Here is a 20,723-nt window from a genome sequence, read left to right on the forward strand (position 1 = left end):
GGAATGCGAAGATGGCTGCAGACCTAGGCGAGCTGCTGGTCCCGTACATGCCCACCATCAGAGTGCCCAGAAGCGGAGACAGGGTTTTCAAGAGCGAGTGTGCCTTTTCTTTCGACTCTCCCGTAAGTGTTTCTCATACACCTTCACACCCACCGAGACGTCAGCGGGTTGTTTGGATAAAACGCACTGACAGCCTGCTTTGGCTTAACGACACACGCGAATCTCCTGTAGTGTGCGTGTGTGTCTCCATGACCATCTTCCCCGCCAGTTTGAAACGAAATAAGTAAATGGTGTTTACATGTCAGGAGAGCGGGATGGAGGGGCTTCCCTTTGTGCGGGGAGCTCCGTCCAGGCCACACTTCCCGTTTCAGCCGAGCCAATTAAACCATTAAACAGACGCGCGAACGCACCTGCTCGAGCTTTGAGTCGACTTAGAAAGCTTTAGCGGCCACTTGATGGTGTTTACATAGTCTGAACTGCCTCTAAAACGGAGCTTAATAGGCCCCAAATGTCAGTGGCACTTGGCTGAAGGTTTGTAATTGTAATCGTAGTCTAATATTTCCACCTTTATGTGCCCTAAACAGCGAACTGTTACTTATTTCTTTATCTTAATTGTGGTGTTTAGCCGTTAGTCATCAATATATGGCTTGAACAGTTCAAATTCACTGCTGTCTTCATCTGTGACCTATCAGAAATTCACTGTATGTGGTTGTATTGTAGCCCAATGCAAGTATTTTTTGTATAAATACAAGTGTTTTTATAGAATGTTTTGCGTTATTGGTTAGAGGTTTGAGTTTAGTTATAGAAAATGGCTTGACCCATTTTGACCCCCTTTCCTCTATTTCTCATTCTTTATTCTTTTAGGGCAAGGGAGACAAGGTGTCAAAACACCAGGCAGAGCTCAGCCTTTTTTGTAGTGGAATATTTGTGACAGATATGAATTATGAGGTTTTTCTGAGTGGTTAAAGTCAGTGAAAACCTGCTTTCTTGATGTAAACCGTTTTAAAGGTGACTCAGCTGTCTGGAGTTCATCATGTTGGCCCTAGGACTGGTTTATTTTTATCCTTGCGCTCTTCAAGCTCATATGTCACTCTGGCCCACTTAAAGGTTTATCACTGGGGCTTATAGGGCCTACACTGATTGCAGATTACGGTTAATTTTGAAGGGGTTTTCTTGATGTGTTTTGTCTCTGACAGTCCATGTGTGAAGCAGGAAGGTTTCTATGTCAGAAAAAATAAAATCTCTTGTTATCCTGCATTTTAAGGCCCCTTAAATGTGAGCTGCCTGTCTCGTGATTTGCTGCTGACCTTTTAAATATGACAGCATGTTTCATTTACAGTGAGTGAACCTAGTATGTGACATGAGTGGACAGTAATTTTATGAGCTTGTGTTTTTAAACTGGAACCTTCAGGTCCTCAGTGCCCCAAAAGCAAAGATACTGTATTTGTCAGTGGCTGCCTGTGTTTTTTAGTTAAAACAGCACCAGAAGAAATGATATTTATAGAGTAAAAAAATCAGAAAATGGTACATTTTTTAACATTCTTTGGTTTAAAATGATATTTAAAAGGTAACCATTTGATTATGTGGACTTATTCCAGAATCAAGAATCTTTGGTAGCAGGCATGTTGTGCAAGAGCATGTTGTGCTGGAGCTGATTATTGGCTGTATGATGATGCAAGGAAGAGCAAGAACACCTTTTAAAAAATGTTCTTTTAGTATCACTAACACTCTCATTTGCATTTCCACTACTCATGTAGTGTTTACATTTTTGTAACTGGCAGTGTGGCCATGACACACTACGTTTGTTGAGACATAAATAGAGCTCTAGTGCTCCATGTTTACTGGAATGATTATTTTGTCACTGTTTGCTCTGTGAGCTACTTGTTTGTGGATATATACACACTAAGCTAACCATGCCTCCTAGCTACTCCGGAAGTTATGTAATTAAGCAAACTAAAGAGAGAAGATGTCAATTGTAAGACCTGGGACACGCTCGAATAAATATTCTGTGTAATTGTTGGTGTTTTCAGTGTGTTAAGTGCTGTGTTTTTTGCTGCGAGCCGCTCTTCATTGTTGCTATTTGTTTTGGGTCTGCAGGAGTCTGAGGGAGGACTGTATGTGTGTATGAACACATTCCTGGGCTTTGGACGAGAACATGTAGAGAGACATTATCGCAAAACAGGACAGAGTGTTTACATGCACCTCAAACGACATGTCAAAGAGGTAGGTTTCACACACGCCCTGAAGGTTTACTGGGTACTGGTGTTTAATGGGGTCTTGCAACAGTATTTGCAACAGTGGTACTAAGGGTACTATGTAATCAAAAATCATTTGATTACATAGTACTTTTTACTTATAAAAGCCCATGCAATCAACAGAGCAGAGAAACACCAGTGTGTTTCAGTCATGATACAGAGTTTTATCACTTTCATGCAGATGCATTCAAATGATGTGAAAAAAAACGATATAGTTTGTTTTATACTGAAAATGTGAAAAAGCAGCAAAGTGGAATTGGAAAAATCCACAACACTTTAACCACTTATTCACTATATATGTATAAACTGTATAAACATGTACTAACTGATTTATAATGTAGTTGGAAGCAGACGTGTCTTAATGTTTTTGTCAACAACAGTAACTCACCTGTGAGCACCCATAGGTGAAGGCAGGTGTATGAATAACTAATTATGGATAATATAGTATAAAATAACATGACTGTAAAAATATAAAATATGCTCTCATAGCATAGGTGTTTAAATAAATACTTAATTTAAAATATGTCCTTATGTCTGCCTGAAACTATACTATAGTGTTAACCATTATTAAATATTTGTGTGCTGATTATCGGGGGTAAATAGTGGGTTTACAGTAAACTCACTAAGCTGCTGCAGTACTGTAAATTGTTTTAGGTACAAAAGTACACCGAGTGACCTGAACTCCTCATATCGTGATGTCATTGTTCTGAACATCAGTGACCGAGTTGCACTGTGTGACCAGCCTGTTACGGAGCTTGAATGCTTGATAATCAATATCTCATATTAAAAAAGAGGAAAACAAACATTGTTTTGGCCTTTTCACTGGACTGTTTTGGCCTTGAGCCTGAGACCTGTCTGTGACTAGCACTTGATATGTTTTCAGCTCCGTGCATGTGCACTCCTCCTATCACAGCTCTAACCTTTCCCACACTTCTGTTTGTGGCCACAGTATTTTGGTAACATTTTGTTTTATGGATTCAGCATCTCCTAATTATTTTTCTAAGAAGTTTCCTGGAAATAATAAGGTAATTTGGTATTTATTATTGATTGATTAAATATTTTATTTTGATGATATGCATAACAAGATATAATTACTCACATAGACACAAAAATAGTTCAAAATAAAACAGGAGAAAGAAAACAATCACAGGATTTAATGTTCATATTAGAGTCAAGCCAAGCTTATTATGCCTACCCTGACACTTAACATGTTATGTGATCATTTCATTTAGCTGAGGAGTTGTTTCAAACAAATACCTACAAGTAAATCATTTGTTGATATGCGAGTAAATCCGTCACTGAAGTACCTACGTGCTATAACAATCATTCAGCAGTATATAGACAGTTTGAGCACTTCCTATTATTTAGTTTGAATTAATTTCCAGTGAAACCTCTCTTAGTCTGTGCACAGCAGGTCAGCTGAACATGAAGAAATCTCACATTGTTTATAGACAACATTACAATTCAGGTCATCCTGTTCATAGAAAAACTATCTGCTCACAAAGCAGCAGAAAGGCTCTTCATATGCCAAAAAGGTGCATTTATTACTTATGCAAGAAGTGATACAGTGAAAGATTATGAATAAAAAATGAACGTTTTGGTCAAAAGACCATCGTCAGCACAAGGTACACTCTGAAATTCTGCAAACATCCATACACTGCTGCGATCTTGACAAAGACCAATCAGTACAGTATGTACAGAGAATATAGTTCGTAATAAACAAATACTAAAAAATGAATATTTGGTTTAAATTGAGTGGTTTTTTTTTAGATCATTCCTATTTGCCTATATTTATACCAAAAGTACCAATTTACATAAAAAATGTCTAGAGAAAGAAAATATTCTGAATTTACAGAACCCTGAATTATAGTGTCATGACTTTATTAAAGTTACTTCTGCATGTGAAATCCTCACAGCTAAGTTTAAATTATGCTGAATGCAATGAACAATTAAAGATATTAAGTACCAGCATTTGTTTACATTAGTACATGGGGTGTATTAAAGAACTGGAACATCTTACAGTATAATTCAGTCCAAAACACCAACCCCGCAACACATATTTTTGGAGATTATACATGTTTGTTGTGACTGAGCCATAGAGATGTTGATTCCGCTCAGTGGTAACTCTTAAAGTTTGGTGCTGCAGTGGATTATGATATATTGTACGATATTAGTGATTTTTGTTGTTGTTGTTGTTGATCACTCCGGCTTTCTCCCACAGTCCAGAGCACACATGGGCCCAAACAAACCTGTCATCTTCTAAAAGTTGACAACAAAGACCTTTGCTGCTGCTGTCGTGTCTTCTCACCGGCTCTAATTGCCCTCAGATAAGCTCTGCTTTGTAAAGAGCTGCTATTTCCATGCTTGGATCTGGCCAGAAACAGCTGCTCACATGCTACAGGCTCCTGTGTCTGCTGTTTTTCCCCATGAGCCCACCGGGTTTCGAGTGTGTCAGCATTCTCTTTCTGTCTGCTGCTGTCTTCTTCCCTGCTGAGTGAACAGGAAGCACCCATCTGAACCTGACCGGACTGGAAGGAAACCAGTCTGTGGTACTGGGCTGTTTTGCCACCAGTCAGTGATACTGTACATGTGTGATGTGAATTCACTAGCAAAGTGTTTTTGTTTTTTATTTTATCCATGTAACAAAGATGAAAATGGTTATCTATGAGTCTATTAAAGATTGATCGTTAATCCCGGAAACTATGTAGTGAAGAGAAGAAGTAGTAAGTAAAACATGGTAAGGACAGAGAAAGATGATGAGACACCATCAGGGCAAAGCCAGGCCCAAGTTGACCAATCAGACTGTGGAACATAAGTAGTTCAGTTTATCATTCTTTAATTTTGAAAGCTGTCATGGTGGGGGCTTTCCCCTTGCCCTGTAACCTGACCTGGCAACTGGAACATCCTGCATCTATTTCTAACAGAATGACAACCATCTGCAGGTTCTGTTGAAGCAAAGCATGTAAGCTCTTTTCAACAGTTTACAAAGAGAATTATCCAAGGCGTTAAAAGATGGTTTTAATGTGGCGATGGTTCTCTGATCTAATTTAATCTCTCTTCCTTCCCGTTTCCCCACAGAAAGCCACAGGAGCTGCAGGAGGCGCCATCCCCAGACGAAGAAATGGAAAAGTGTTTCTAGGTAAATGCATTTCTCCATCAGTTGGAAGCAGCGGTGGAAGAGGTAGTCCCATCCTTTACTTAAGAAAAAGTATGTATTCCAAAGTGTAAGAGTACTAATAAAAATCCTACATTCAGTAAAACTACTTCAAGCATCAGAAGTAAAGGTACAGATCTAGCAGAAAAATAGTCACACTGACATTAATATCATTATTATGTTGTTGAACAGTACATTCTTAGATTGTTAATAATGCTGCATCAATGCAGAAGCAGTATTATATTGTAACTGGTTACAGTGGGGCTAGTTTATATACATTTAGGTAGTTCAGTGGTTCCCAAACCTAGGGCTTGGGCTCCTCATAAGATTACAAGATCAATCTGAAGGGTTATGAGATGATTAATGGGGCTGGAAGAAAAAACAAAGTTTTAATGTGTAATTTTTGTTTATCGACTTCTTTCTCTTTTTGGAAAGAAAATATTGGAGAGTTTTACCTCCTCTGACCTTAAACAGTTATTTAAATGAAGCACTTTGGGAAGTTTAGGGGAAATGTGTTTATGATAAAACAGCTAAAATCTCACATCTGTAACATGACAATGAGTCCCACTTAGACACCGCTTTTTAGTCACAAGCCTAAAATGCTGGTAATCAATAGTTTTAGTTTTAATGTTTTATGATTTTTATGTAAAGTCTTTCTTTTTTTTTTAGAAGAAATGAGTAACTATAGCTGTCAGGTAATATATAGTGCAGGAAATGGTACAATATTTCCCTTTGAAATGTTGAGGAGTAAAAGTGGAATTGCTGAAGTTAAATACAGTACATGTTGCTTTCTACCACTGCTGGCAAGCAGGACTAAACCCCTTGTTGCTAAATCACCCCTCTCAGCCACTGCTGTTCTCATTATAACTGAAAACAAAATTGAGCTTGCTGATGACAGAAAAAAGCTGCAGCCCTGGATGCATTTGACAGGTTTTGTTCTGAGTTATAAACGTGATCCCGGTGGTCAGAACCACCTCCAGTACAAGCTAGTGCTATTGTTACACTGTGGTGACCTGCCAGCTGCCTCTCCAGCCTGCCTTTACTCAAAGCGTCAGATATTTCCCGTGATGAGACCTCTTTTTCAATTCCTCCTCCTGTGCTCTAAAAATAGCCCAGTTATTTGTATGTGTGATTGGTAACTAAACCAAAACCTGGCCCTCTCCTCCTCCTCCTTATCAGGGTGGTTGGTTTACAGTGGGGGCCGCCTCCTGTCAGTTGGCGGCCTCTCAGCTGCCACCACCTGTCAACCTCCCATCTAGGCTGACATGCTTCTACTGCAGCTATGACGCTGCTCAGAGAAGACCAGGTGTCTCTCTTCCTCCTTCTCACCTCCCTCCCTCTCTGCTGGAGGAATTCCTTCCATTCAGCCTCTGAGTAACTGATGTAAATGGTAAATGGTCTTATACTTGTATAGCTCAAAGTGCTTTTACACTACTTGGCCATTCACACTCCCAAGTGCTCACACATTCACGCACTGGTGTCATCACTGGGAGCAACTGGGGGTTCAGTGTCCTGCTCAAGGACACTTCGACATGTTGAATGGATAAGCGGAAATCTGGATGGGAATCGAACCGCTAATCCCCCGCTCTACCTCTTGAGCCACATCCGCCCCCAGCTTTTATCCTTTTGTTCGGAATTTATTAGACTTTATTGTTCACTGTGTTTGATCTGACTGTTGGACGTTAGGTCAGTCTTTTCTAGCCAATGTTTGACTCCTCCTTTCTAACATGAATTTCCTAGACCTTTCTTAAGATGTTTTTCATCTGTATGATTGTGTCTGCTGTCCATTTTGGATTTGTGATGTGACAGCTGATGGGATGTGTATGTATGTATCTGCCTGTCGTCCCCATACCAGTCCAATGATCTAATCAGGTCGCTAGCTGCTAACGTCAGACGTTACCATGAAACCAGTGGGTACAATAACATTGTCAGGGATAATCTGTGATGCTGTTTCTTATGAGTCATTACACGACTTTAGGCTGGAGCAGAGGACAGACAACTCTATTTAGAGAGGTAATTTAGAGAAGTTCTTTCTAAATGTCCCACCAGAAATCTTTTTGGGTTTATGTCACACAAGTTTAGTATTATTTTATTCCTAATATTGATATTTTAGTTTTAATATGTGATTAATAATGAAACGAGAAGAGAAGCATGACAGATTCATCATCAGTAATTCCTCATAAACTTTATAAATTGCTGGTGATAAAAGTGTGTGTGGTAAATTCCTAAATGTAGCTCTGTATTTATATATTTAGATATACCAGTCATCTGCATCGTATGACGTCATCCTGTCCTTGTTCTAAGTGCAAAGATGGTGGTTTTCCTGTTCAAGTCTACATCTGCTTGTATTAACTTATGGTATTAATTAAAGGAGCAAACCATCAAAATGAAAAAAGAACAGACCTCATCCTCAAGAGCAGGAACAAACAGAACATAGAACAAATGCAACCAAGAACAAATTCCACCGTGGTGTAATCATGAGGTAACATCAGTCAGCGGTGTCGTGGTCTAACTGCTGACTGTTTGCTTCCTCCCTTGAAGATTTAGAGCTAAATCGTGACTTTAATGGAGAGGACTATGAATATGAAGACGAGGCCAAGCTTGTCATTTTTCCGGACCACTTCGAGATCCCCTTACCAAATATTGAGGAGTTGCCCGCTCTGGTCAGTGAGTTGGTGCTGTTCCTATGCATGTCACAGGGGAAGGTGCACTCAGTGGTTCCCCTTGCACTCCAGTTATTGCGCCATGTTGACTTAGTCTCTGTTGGTGTGTTTAGGTCGATATTAGAGTACCGTATGTAAATGTTTTACATCACGATCAGATTCTGGGATGCTTCCTGTAGAAGCTGTTTTCCCACCTCAAAGGTTTTTTATATGGATAGTTTTGGTGGAGGATTTTAACATTAAAGCTATTTAGTAAGATTTTCCTCCATGTCAAAGCAAAATAAACACACATTGGGGGACAACTGGGCGCACATGTAAGTGCCTGCATGGAGGAGACACTCCTGTTATTTATTTATTTCGTTTGAGAGCTTGGCTTTGGCATGACCACGAGTTTTTTTTTCTTCTTGGTTATTTCATGAATGTAAAATTTAATATTGTGTGTGTGTGTGTGTGTATAGACATTGTGCTACTGCATAATTTTCATACATTATTGGGGAGCACCTGATTTTTAGTTGTTATGCATGATTTATTTTGTTCTGCTGCATCAGTCACTCTGGGGCACAGCTTTGTTTTCTTGCATGCCTACTTTTGTCCTTTACAGTGGGTACGGAAAGTATTCAGCCCCCCTTAAATTTTTCACTCTTTGTTATATTGCAGCCATATGCTAAAATCATTTAAGTTCATTTTTTTCCTCATTAATGTACACACAGAACCCCATATTGACAGAAAAACACTGAATTTTTGACATTTTTGCAGATTTATTAACAAAGAAAAAGTGAAATATCACATGGTCTAGTAGTGTTACTTTATTGCTTTGAGGAACAAGATGAGATATTTTCAGTATGACCTCAACTGCACCCACTTTCTGCAGTTGATAACATCTTTGCCGTCTCCTCTAATGTCCAGGTGACCATTGCCTGTGACGCAGTGCTCAATGCACCATCTGCTTACAAGAAGCAGGAGCCTGAATCCTGGGAGGAGGAGATACAAGTTTCCAAACATGCCAGGAGCCTCAGACAGCTGGATAATGGGGTCCGAATCCCACCAAGGTAGGACAGACATCAAGCCACACTGATAAAGCACTGTATCATCCATACAGCGGGCCTTCACTTTGAATGTAGTACTTTTCGGGAAAAATTGGAATCTGAATGTTTGGAAGTCTTATGTTCTTGAAAATATAGCACTTCTGTCAACTGTCCTATACTATTTTCATGATGAGGATAAACAAATAGCATCTACATTTTTTTCCTAAACTCCTTCTCCACTGTATCCTCAGGATAGTAACAGCAACACACCAACAGGTGACTCACTGGATAGTTACTGACACACTGACTCTGCATAGCCATTCGTATGGCTGAATCAGGTGATATATGGAGGTCTTGGCCTGTGCCCTTTAAATACTGTCCCTAATGTTGGAGACTGTCTGTGGAAGTCCTTTCCTATTTCCACTGATCTGAGATTGATCCCAACAAGCCAAGCACGCTAAACCTCATCACTGGGTCCACATGTGAAACTCTCCCAGACAATCAAGAAAGGGTGATGGAGTTGATCGCTCCATGTAACATACTGTACCTACTACCAGTGTGCTGGCTCTACAAAAACTGAGATAAAATTTAGTCACAATGTGCCAGCTTCTGCTGCTTCAGCTGCTTTATGTGTTTCTTGTGCAGCAAATATGATTATTTATTGAATAGTAAGTCATTGGCTTTCAGCGATAATGTATTATTTACAAATCTTTGCTTTGTCACTTCCATTTGTTCCTTTTCTATGTAGTCTGTTTACAACTACAGACACAATGTAAACCTGGTTAGTTCCACACCTGCTTGAGAGCAAAATGTAATTTTCGTCTTAGCTTGACTCCATGATTACAAACACCACACTAGCACAACACTCTGTTTCTCTGTTGTCAGTGGCTGGAAGTGTCAGAAGTGTGAGATGAGAGAAAACCTGTGGCTGAACCTGACGGATGGAGCGGTGCTCTGTGGGAAGTGGTTCTTTGATGGGAGCGGCGGCAATGGCCACGCGCTGGAGCACTACAGAGAGACCAGCTACCCCCTGGCTGTCAAACTGGACAACATCACCCCAGATGGAGCAGGTCTGAGACGGATAACAGGATTATCTAAAGTGATGCATAAAAACCAGAATCCAGTTTTATTATGCTAGCGATAAGTGTCTTTTAGGTTGTTTTAGACAGAACACTTTGCTAGAATGTCACACCTGAAAACAACATTTTAGGAATGAAATGTCCTAATTTGCCACAGTTTTTTAATCTACTCTTGTGCTAATATTGGATGATGGTTCGCTCATGTTAAACTACTGTATATGTAAATCTCATGTTAATTTGTATAATCTAATGTGCTCCAACATAACAGTCCTATAATGTAATGCTGTCTTTGTGATAACAGTGCTTATTTTTTGTTGACATTGTGTCAGAGAGACATTGATTTAACTGGCCATTGTTAGGGATGGTGTTGTGTTAGATGTTTCTAATGTTCTGCTCTCCTCATGTACTGCATGGAAATACACCAGCACCAGTGTTTTGTTTTGTTTTTTAAATTGTGTTGTACTGGTGTACATGCTCTACTAGTAACTAAGTGTAAATGGAGTCTTCAAGTAGAAATGTACAATCAGTTTTAATGTGACTGAAAATTAGATTTGTGGAGTGTGGTATGGGGAACTTGTTGACCAGAGATTTGTAATTGTAAAATCATTTTGTTAACCTGTTTCTTTAAAAATCAGACCTTGCAATAAGGACTGGTTAATCTTTTTCAGATGTCTATTCATTTGAAGAGGAAGAAGCTGTGTTGGACCCCCACATATCAGAACACTTGGCACACTTTGGAATAGACATGCTACAGATGCAGAAAAGAGTAAGTTGTCTTGACTGTGCAGAACAAATTAGTTTTATCATTCACCTCGTATATTGTAGCACCATCTTGAAAAAAAAACAAACACATGAAGCCCTTTGGCAAAATATATCCACATGTGCCAAGCTAAAACCAAGGGCCGAGACAGTTTTGCCTACAGTGTTCTCCACAGTCAAGTCTTCACACCCAGCTCTTCTTTGTGCCTCTTCAGACAGAGAACGGGCACCACACAGACAATAATGCCCAGCCGCGGGTCAGTGAATGGGAGGTGATCCAGGAATCCGGAATGAAGCTGAAGGCAGTATATGGCTCTGGTTACACAGGCATCAAAAACCTGGGCAACAGCTGCTACCTCAGCGCAGTAATGCAGGTCCTCTTCAGCATCCCAGACTTCCAGAGGATGTGAGTACTGGAGAACAAAAACTAACGAGGTTTTCTTTTTAATTATGGGTACTATTTTGTCATGTTGATTCTTTTGTCTTTTGTCTGAATCTAATCAGTCTGAAACTGCTATTTGATCATCTTCAACATAATATGTGTTTTATGGCTTTTTCTTATCCCAGAAAGAATTTTCTTTAAGGAGCCATATTCATAAGGACAAAATCCCATCAGTTTTTTTATTATTATTATTATTATTATTTCAGCATTATAATGACTGCTGGTTGACTCTAACACCAGCAGGTGGATAAAGTACTGTGAACAACTCTTTGTGGACTAACAGTCCAAACATCTATACACAAATTTAATTAGTGTCTTCACAGCAGCATCTCATTTACTTGCTTCTTGTGCCCATGTGTGACATCCCATCTAATGTGGGCTTGTGACATGTATTTTGATCCTCAGGTATGTGGGTAATCTTCAGAGGATATTTGACTATTCGCCCCTTGACCCCACCCAGGACTTCGCCACACAAATGTAAGTCTGCAGTGTTACATCATGTGGGGCTATAATGCACATACAAGTGAAGGTGTTTTCCAACTGCTAATGTCTCTGTGGGTGAAAAAGGTTATTAGTAACCAACTTTAAATTTGTGTCTTTGTCATTGAAATGTTTAAAATAACTATATAATGACGTTACAATTTATAGGACCAAGTCTCGTCTTTGTAGTCGAGAATGGTTGTGCTTGCAATTATTTTGTTATCTCGAGGTATCTGTGAATCATAGCTAAGCAAATAATGACATTTTGTTGGGTAAAAGCCTGTTTTCACACATGTTCTTGTAAATACTTGGTGTATTGTGTCATGTAAGTGCGTTACAAGAGGCCAGTCAGATGCTGTGGCCATGATGAAAGGTAAGTAGAGTCGTAGCCAAGGCAGGTGATTCATTTGAATGCTTTATATGCTGAGGCACTTTTTCATATTTAGGTCATTCCGAAAAAAAAAAAATCTGATTAGGCGTATTTAATGCATCGGGTGTACTGATTAAACTCGACCCTTCTCTTAAAAGCACTGAAGGCAATGTGTAGATAAACCTCTCAGATTCTTGGTAGAATGACCCAGCCAATTTATTACATTTTAACCTGGCACTCAATAAGGATCATAACAATGTACCAAAGAAGAAAAATCTTTCCAGATAATTACGAAAATGAGACAAAAAAAATCAAGATTCAGACTTGGAAAACTACAAGTAGACTGAAAAGAGTTCTGGGCTTTTGTGACCTAATATTTGGTGGTATAATTGTGCAAATTATGGAAGAGCTGTTTGGCAGTGGAAATTGAGCCCAGTTTGATAATAAGGATGATCACCTTTGTTTGGCCAAGCATGTCACACACACACACACACACAAGGAATTTGTTTCCGGTACAGAACAGAGGCAGCCATCTGCGGTGCCAACTCAACCGATGGCTCTAACCATTGGGGCAACGGGGGGTTCAATGTCTTGCCCAAGGACACTTTGACAAGTGGACTGCGGGCACCATGATTCGAACCTCCAACTGGTAGACGACCGCTCTACCCACTGAACCACAGTCACCCCACAACTTGGGCCAGATGTATAAGATTGAAAATTAAGGGGTTAACAAGTCATCTGCTTTCCCAAACAGGTCCCGGGTGAAGTCTAGAAGTTTTTAAATGTTTGTTCTGACGGGTAAATACACACATGTGCCGCCCTCAGGGTGTACCATTGAAAAAATAACCCCAACAAGGTCAGAGCAAAACTATATGTTGTGTTAAATGTTTAAACCTTTTTGTTTTTGTTCTGACAGGGCTAAACTGGGACATGGACTGCTCTCAGGCCAGTACTCCAAACCACCCATGAAATCTGAGCTCATTGAACAGGTGATGAAAGAAGAATACAAGGTATTAAACTGGGTATGTCCAGTTCCTGAGATGGGTCCATAACTGACAGAAGTATGTTAATACCGACCTGTTGCAAAATGAGTCCTTTTAGGTTGTGAAGACCGAGTTTCAGCATGTGGGCTTGCCAGCTTCCCAATTTAAACAGCAGTTTAACACAGTTCGTCTGTGCTATTAATATACTTGAGCTTTTCTGAGAAGCTGACAACCAAAAGGAAGGCTTTTTTAAAGATATGTTGTCAATATGATATGATGTTTTTTCCTTTAGTCTGAAAATAGCTGCTGGCTGTGGACTCAAATGTGGTCTAATACTATATTTTGCTTTTAATTTCCCACTGCTTCATTTTGTGCTTGATTATTGTGTTGTGCTTCCTGTAATGTAAGAGTTCAGTTGATTTCTTTTGTTAGTTCTTTGTGTCTTGCTTTATTAATTTGAATGCACATTATATGAAATCATTCTTTTCATCTATGCATTGTATTGTAGTGCACAGTTGCCAGGAAATGGGGAAAAAAGAAAGCCATTAAAGCATAAATTGTACCCAGTCTAGTTCTGTGAGCTTCAGCTTCTTTAAGCTTCATCAGCTGCAGTAACTGATAGGGCAGAGCTGGGATCCTGCATTTCCTCCACAAGCGATTGTGGGGACAGGTTGGGACACATATTGAAAGCTGGGAAGATGTGGAGAAAGGCTTGTGTTGGCATGCTGCTTTGAGTTTGTACTTAGGAGATATTGCCCATATTATAATGACATTTTATCAGTATGTGTTCCCTGCCAAGGCTCTGCCGTTCAGTGAACGAGACAGTCCTGAACGGGGCTAGCCTGCGCATTGATGTTTCTTTGATTCACTGCAAATTCTCCTGAGCAGATCCTGGTACTAGCAGGTCACCCAAAGCCGCTATCAGTGTGTATGCTTAATAGTCCCAGATGGTCTGCTGTCTTGTCTTGTGCTTCCCTCTGAGATAGGTGAGTAGTCATGCGCAGTCTGTGTTTGTGACATCCAAATGTTTTCATTGCAGCACCAGCAGAAGGGTGTCTCTCCCCGGATGCTGAAGGCCCTGGTCAGCAGAGGACATCCAGAGTTTTCTTCAAACAGACAACAAGATGCCCACGAGCTCCTCCTGCACATCCTCAACCTGGTGGAGGTGAGTGAAGCTGAAATGCTGTAGATCAAACTGTCAAATAGGTGGCCATAAATAAACCACAGATTTTTATCTGGAGGAATCATGTTGGTGTGCATGCAGATTTCATCTGGACTTCCATTACTGTCCTTATTTTAGTGACCTCCTGACTTTTTATGTCACACCACCACCAGGTCAAAATGACCCACAATTTTGCCAGTGACAAAGTTTCTAAAAACTTATAATTCATTCTACAATATGATAAGATGTAGTTTACTCTGACTTGTGTAGTCATCTTCTTACATGGAGTTAACTGGGAGATGGCGCACCAGTTAAACACAACAGAAAAAGCTGCCTTTCATAAAACCGGCTGCCGTCAAGCGCATTTATTTTGTCCACTGTTAACATGTTCACAAAATTACCATGTTAAGCCTGATCTTTGACACGCATGCAGGCAGTTGATTAGAAGGGGAGGGTCTGTTTTTGACTAAACACAGCACACACACTCCTTGGTTGCTATATGCACATGGGGTGCTTTGTCATGTCTTTCTCCACCAGGATATATATAGCTCAGTGCTATCTGTTACACAGGGAGACCAGATAAAACTTCCTATTCTGCCTCGACCACAGGAGACATGACTTCGACCTGACACTTCCCCCATCAACAAAACATGTAGATTCTCTCAGCCCTGATTTTATTATTGCGTTTAAAGTGTTTATTCTTGACCGAGGTTTGATCATAAACTCCCTTGTTGTCCTTCCCTCCTCTAATACACTTCACAGCTCTGCAGCTGTCTATGAATTAGATATTGAGTTATCCAGCCACAGACTGAAATTAAGTCAAGCTTCCACCATCAGCAACATTTTCCTCCTCCTGTGTCAGTCTGTGTACTTAGCCTGAGTAAAATGATAACTTGTTTCTTCTTGGAATAAAAGTGTTGGGTTGCAGAGAGGTGTGTTAAGCCAGAATGCCATCCTTCATCACAGTCTTCAAATAAACACAGTATAAACGTCAGTGACCACATACAACTGGTGAGAGGACATGGAGCCGTTTGGTGATAGTGATTAATGTGTCCATGATTCTGAAACAGTGCACTCGAGCATTGTCGGTTATGTGAGGCGGTTCCTAAATTAAAGAGTGGCATCTACATTGTGAATGAGTGTGTTAAGAAGCCTGGGTCAAACAGCAGCTCTGTTAAAGTTGATGCCAGGAGACTTTAATAAACCACAGCAAATAATACAGTAGCTTACAGAGTTGCAGTTTGAACTTCAGACGGTCTTGTTTGTAGTATATTTGTAGCATCTGTCCATCTTTTTACCATGCATGTACTGTTTTGAATAAGTTTGTTAGGGTTAATGATTCATTAACAGAAAAATCAGTTCTTATCCCTTTGAATTGGAATTGGCAAAAACAATGACAAATATTCATTATGTGCTTCAAAGTGCATGGAATAGCACTTAGACCACTGGAACTGTCATGTCATCCATCTTTTATACAGTCAGTGATTGGGACTAGAACTCCCCAGTCTAATGAAACTTATAAGAGATTATCAGTGCATTAATGCTGGGTGTCATTAAGGGGAATCTGAGACACGACTGCCATAAAAGTTCCATTAGACTCATTTAAATCAAAATTGGGGCCAATCTCATTGCCTGATTTTGTCATATTTAAATTGTGTTGTTTCTGCAGAGGAATAGCACAGGCTCAGAGAATCCGAGTGACGTCTTCCGGTTCCTGGTGGAAGAGCGAGTTCAGTGCTGCCAGAGTCGTCGGGTGCGTTACACTCAGCGGGTGGACTACTGCATCCAGCTGCCAGTGCCCAAGGCCGCCACCAATCGAGGTAAAGGAACTGCTGTGCACGCACATACACTCACGCTGCTCCTGCTGTAGTAGGAGGCCACAGCTGGGTCTAGTTGGTACAGCTGGCATAACATTGGGCTCATGTGGCACCAGCTATCAGAAGAGGTCCTGTTCTGAAAGGGCAGAGAAGGTCTGAGTGTTGCATGTTTGTGTCTAACAGTGACTAATGGTGTTGCAGTATTATTGCATAGCCTTGGTTTGAGGTAGTACTTAATATGACAAATCTTGCTAACATTGTCAGCAGAAATCTTGAATGCTGCTTATGAAATTGAACATACATTTCTTTGGCATCAGAATGTAACTTTCAGCATGCTTGAATTTGAAAATGCTGACTGTAGTAGTGGACTGTGGATGTTATCACTTATTTTGCATGGAAATAAGGTTTTGTCTTTGTTTTGATGCTATCAGAGGAGTTGCTGGCATATGAGGTCAAGCGGAAGGAAGCGGAGGAGAACATGCGGGCTCCTCCTGAACCAGTGAAAGCACGGATCCCCTTCACCGCCTGCCTGCAAGCCTTCACAGAACCGGAGAACGTCCCAGACTTCTGGAGCTCAGCACTGCAAGCCAAGTCAGCCGGAATCAAGTATGCACGATCCACGTCTTCTCTGGCTTGAAATAACTACTCTACTCATCAGTGAATTTTCCTCACTTCATAATCTTTAAATTAAAACCAGCTATATTTCTAAACCTTGTATTTCTTTATTATAAATTCCTTTTTCTTTTATATTATTGTCATTTTCCTCTGCAGAACTTCCCGTTTTGCCTCCTTCCCAGAGTATCTGATAGTACAGATAAAGAAATTCACATTCGGGGTTGACTGGGTGCCAAAGAAACTAGGTAATTGTATGTCGCACTGGTTAATGTGATATAAAAATCTTGTATTGTACCTCACCAATTTGGTAACTGTCATTTCAAATAATTGTAATGCTGTAAATGCCCAGCAGAGGGCACCATTGAATTGTGATATACAAGCCACATGGTAAAGTACATGAAATTTTTGTCCCTTGACTTCATCTGTACATTAATGAACACAGTCATGAGCTATCCTGTTTCTCATCCTGAAGTTTCAAATCAAATCAAGCTTTATTTACAGTATATACATAGCTGCTTTCATACACCCTGTTGCTAATGTAAATATGTAATTGGGCACAAATGAAATTAATATAATTTGGTATATCGCTGCGTCTGAAATTGCAGATATTCCGAGTGGCTTTGCTTTTGTACTGTGCCATTTTTACTACTCAGATATGACCAAATAATAGGCAAATTGGTACTAATTTAGGGGCAATGGTGGCCTAAAGGTTTAAGGAGCAAGCCTGTGATCGGAAGGTTTCAGGGTCACTCCTTGGACTGGTGGGATCAAAAGTGTTTGGTTCAGGTGACAATGTTGTCCCACGCTCATTAACACCACTGTGGTGCCCTTGCACAACACACTTAACTCCCCGTGTGTGGTTGTACTAGCAGCTTCTAGGTGTGAATGTGATCAGGCAATTCCTGCAAAAAGACAGATGTCCTCTCAGAGAACCTACCCTGTCTGAATAAAGGTTTAAAAAGTTAATAAATCATCATCTTTAGTATGGTATTAGGGGGGTTTATGTGACCCACAGCCACAGTTGTGTGTTGTGGGTGGACTGTCACTTACACCCTCAGCTAGCAAAAATGTGCTGCATTAGGAAGTGTGTTTAACTCGTATCACTGTCCTTGTGTGTTTATGGTGCCAGAATGTGATCATTGTTAATGTCTTCTCCCTGAGTGTTAGTGGGAAGGATGTTTAAAATTAAGAGCATGGCATGATATAGGCTTCGAAAAAGATAAATAACATGTCAACATATTCCTCCACTGAGTTTTGTTCCATGTTTGTTCCTGTGTAGACCTGGCCATAGATGTTCCGGATTTCCTGGACCTGAACCGACTGCGGGCCACAGGGCTGCAGGCGGGTGAAGAGGAGCTGCCTGATCTTATGCCTCCCATTGTGCTGCCTGAAGACACCAGAGGTATTTACAAACGATTGCATCAATGTGTGTGTGTGTGTGTGTGTGTGTGTGTGTGTGTGTGTATATATATACATAATATACACACACACACACACACATACAGATGTCTAGTGCACTGCTCAACAAGGCATAACGTGATTACAGTTAGGATTATGTGAAGGTCCCTTTTTGCCCCTTTAATCTGTCAGTTTGTTTTTATTCATTTGCATGGTATATTGGCAAATAAACATTGGTGCATTTATTTGGTCATTTTCAATTTCACAGTGGTATTAATTTTAGATGGCACTGCTTTTCCTGAGCGCCTTTTGCTTTTTAAATTGCCCAGACAGCCAAATATATTTTCACTTTGTTTAAGCGTCTCAAATTATGAGATTGTTTACTGAATATCTAGTTTTATCAAATAAACTGGTAAGTCAGTGATGGCTTGAGGAGTAACCAGATGTGTGTTGCTAAAACCCTTTCACGCTGTGTAGGGCATTTATTGACAGAGTCAAATGATTTGTGAAGTTGTCTCTAATACGATATTCTGCTCAAAGCCACCCAAGTTTCCTCTTAAGGGTGTACTGAATGGAATCCTGTGGGACAGGCATGCTCAATTAATTACTGAGAAGTTGTGTTCGCAGTGTGGCTAAGCCTAATAAGTTGTTATAATTTTGAGATCCCCTTGTAATGCACCTCCCCTTGGTGCTTTCAGCCTGTTTACCTAATGATCTTTCCAGTATTAGATACATTGTACTTAAAACTTGTTTGCTGCCTCTGCTCCTAAAGGCCAAAACTGCAGATTCCCTCTTTTTGTTTGTCTTTCTTTGCATCTGTCTCCTCTGTGACTGTAATTCCTGTTCTTCTGTGTCTCCTTCCACTGTTTGCAAGTTATCAGTGTCCTCCTTAATATTTTAGTAGGCGTGAAGCACAAAGTGTTCTGTACTGTCCTGAGCGCCAAACACAAAAAGGGGTCCAAGGAGCAGTGCAAAGACAGAGTAATATCCTCGAGTAGCCTTTTTTGTGCCTCATGGGTTTTTTCTGAGAGCTTCAAAGAAACATTTAGCTGGCTGCTTCTTAGGACAGAAAACTAAGGATGTTTGAATGCGTTTCCTGATTAAACCTTTCAATATTTCACCACTGAACAGTGTTTGCTATCTCAGACCTCCAAACAAACTGAGCTGGTTTTTCTCTGAATAGTGAAGTATCCACTTAAAATTCTTTAGAGTTTTGCACTTTGAAGTGTCCTTTGTTTGAGCTGAAGCTGTCTTGCTTATGCAGCATTTCATATCTCCCTCTGACAGCAGCAAGCTGTTTAGAGGGCCACTGGAAAAGCAGTACATGAAAATTTGTGCAAATGTTTTTTTTATATGTAGTAAGTTTGAGTTGGAAGTGTACTTTAAATCTGTTTTGCACTTGTCCTCTGTCGACTTCCCTTAGCACTTCTGTTGTCATAGACAGAAAAGTGAAAATCATATGGTTCAAACTGTGAAACGAAAAGAGGTCAGAGGAAATAATTCCTGGTTTCAGTAAATTTGCTGATTCATTCATTTTACATTTTTATGATGAGTTTTGTCAGCTGCAAATTAACCGCTGGTCCGTTATCCCCCAGCAAGCGAGCGCAGTCATTAATCACTGGTCACCTTTCTGTCTCCAAAAAGCTTCAGTGCTTCTCATTGATTACACAGCACTGTGTAGATGTGTTTTTCCCTACGCTGCTTGAGCCTCATTATGTGTGTGTCATCCATTCACTCAGTTCTTCCAGGCATTTAGAAAAGAGAAGACAAAAATAGATTGTTTTCATTATTTTATTGCACAAAACGAGCTTTAAGAAACTTGACAAACCACAAAGAAAATAATTTCTCTGCTAATCAAACCGTCCTCTTCAAGATTAAAATGGACAAACTTAGTTGTGCTCAGTTTTAATTAGCCACTTTTTGTGGCTGTGTGATGTTTATTTTATTATTTTGTTCCAAATCCTTTCTAAAAATACCTTCAGATAAAACTGTTCAAGTATTGTTATCTTAAAGACAAGAAAGTTCACTGTTGTCACATCCCCAGTCCATCTTTTATTATGCATGAACATGACAATAGACCAAAAATTGGCTTCCTCAGGTCTTTGTAGTCACACAGTCGTCATGTCCACATCAGGGAAAAAACCGATGACTGACACTGACAAAATTTCATTGTTCAAAAATAACTCAGTTGGAAAGGCTTTGCTAAAGTTGAACATGTTTCATAGGAGCAGGACCTACTGATGTTGTGATTGCAGTGCTTGGGAACAGCGGGAGTCGATCTCTTTCCTCACTGCAGGTGGTGAAAAGGCCTTGCCAAAAGGGTATTCTGACAGCCTGATTTACTTTCCCTGTAAAGGGAAATCTGTTGAATGATTGACTGGGAAGCCCAGTAGAGTAGCTGAATGGTCAAGGTGTTTAACACCAGTATCGTTGGTTGGATTTTGAGGGGGAATATATATGTGTGTGTGTGTGTGTATGTATGCGTGTATATATATATATATATATATTTATTTTTGTTTGT

The 20,723-nt window shown here is 40.1% G+C and overlaps 1 protein-coding gene across 4 annotated transcripts in view; it reads left to right on the forward strand.

Annotated features, from left to right (window-relative positions):
- The first annotated feature begins 6 nt into the window (after positions 1-6).
- The window catches only part of usp13 (ubiquitin specific peptidase 13), a 29,424-nt gene continuing 8,707 nt past the window's right edge, over positions 7-20,723 (forward strand). Inside the window, exons 1-15 of one of the 4 annotated variants that reach the window (XM_020596774.1) lie at positions 7-122; positions 2,098-2,223; positions 5,334-5,394; positions 7,951-8,072; positions 8,979-9,121; positions 9,983-10,167; positions 10,845-10,942; positions 11,151-11,341; positions 11,783-11,854; positions 13,144-13,249; positions 14,250-14,375; positions 16,042-16,192; positions 16,621-16,795; positions 16,961-17,049; positions 18,084-18,206. In XM_020596774.1, the coding sequence (XP_020452430.1) occupies positions 12-122; positions 2,098-2,223; positions 5,334-5,394; positions 7,951-8,072; positions 8,979-9,121; positions 9,983-10,167; positions 10,845-10,942; positions 11,151-11,341; positions 11,783-11,854; positions 13,144-13,249; positions 14,250-14,375; positions 16,042-16,192; positions 16,621-16,795; positions 16,961-17,049; positions 18,084-18,206 (1,879 nt within the window). In that variant the 5' untranslated portion in view covers positions 7-11. Of the gene's footprint in view, positions 532-2,097; positions 2,224-5,333; positions 5,395-7,950; positions 8,073-8,978; positions 9,122-9,982; positions 10,168-10,844; positions 10,943-11,150; positions 11,342-11,782; positions 11,855-13,143; positions 13,250-14,249; positions 14,376-16,041; positions 16,193-16,620; positions 16,796-16,960; positions 17,050-18,083; positions 18,207-20,723 lie in introns of all 4 variants that reach the window. The other 3 variants (XM_020596775.1, XM_020596776.1, XM_020596777.1) reach the window with 3 other exon arrangements.

Source organism: Monopterus albus, unplaced genomic scaffold (genome assembly GCF_001952655.1).
Source record: "Monopterus albus unplaced genomic scaffold, M_albus_1.0 scaffold31.1, whole genome shotgun sequence".
Lineage (NCBI taxonomy): Eukaryota > Metazoa > Chordata > Actinopteri > Synbranchiformes > Synbranchidae > Monopterus > Monopterus albus.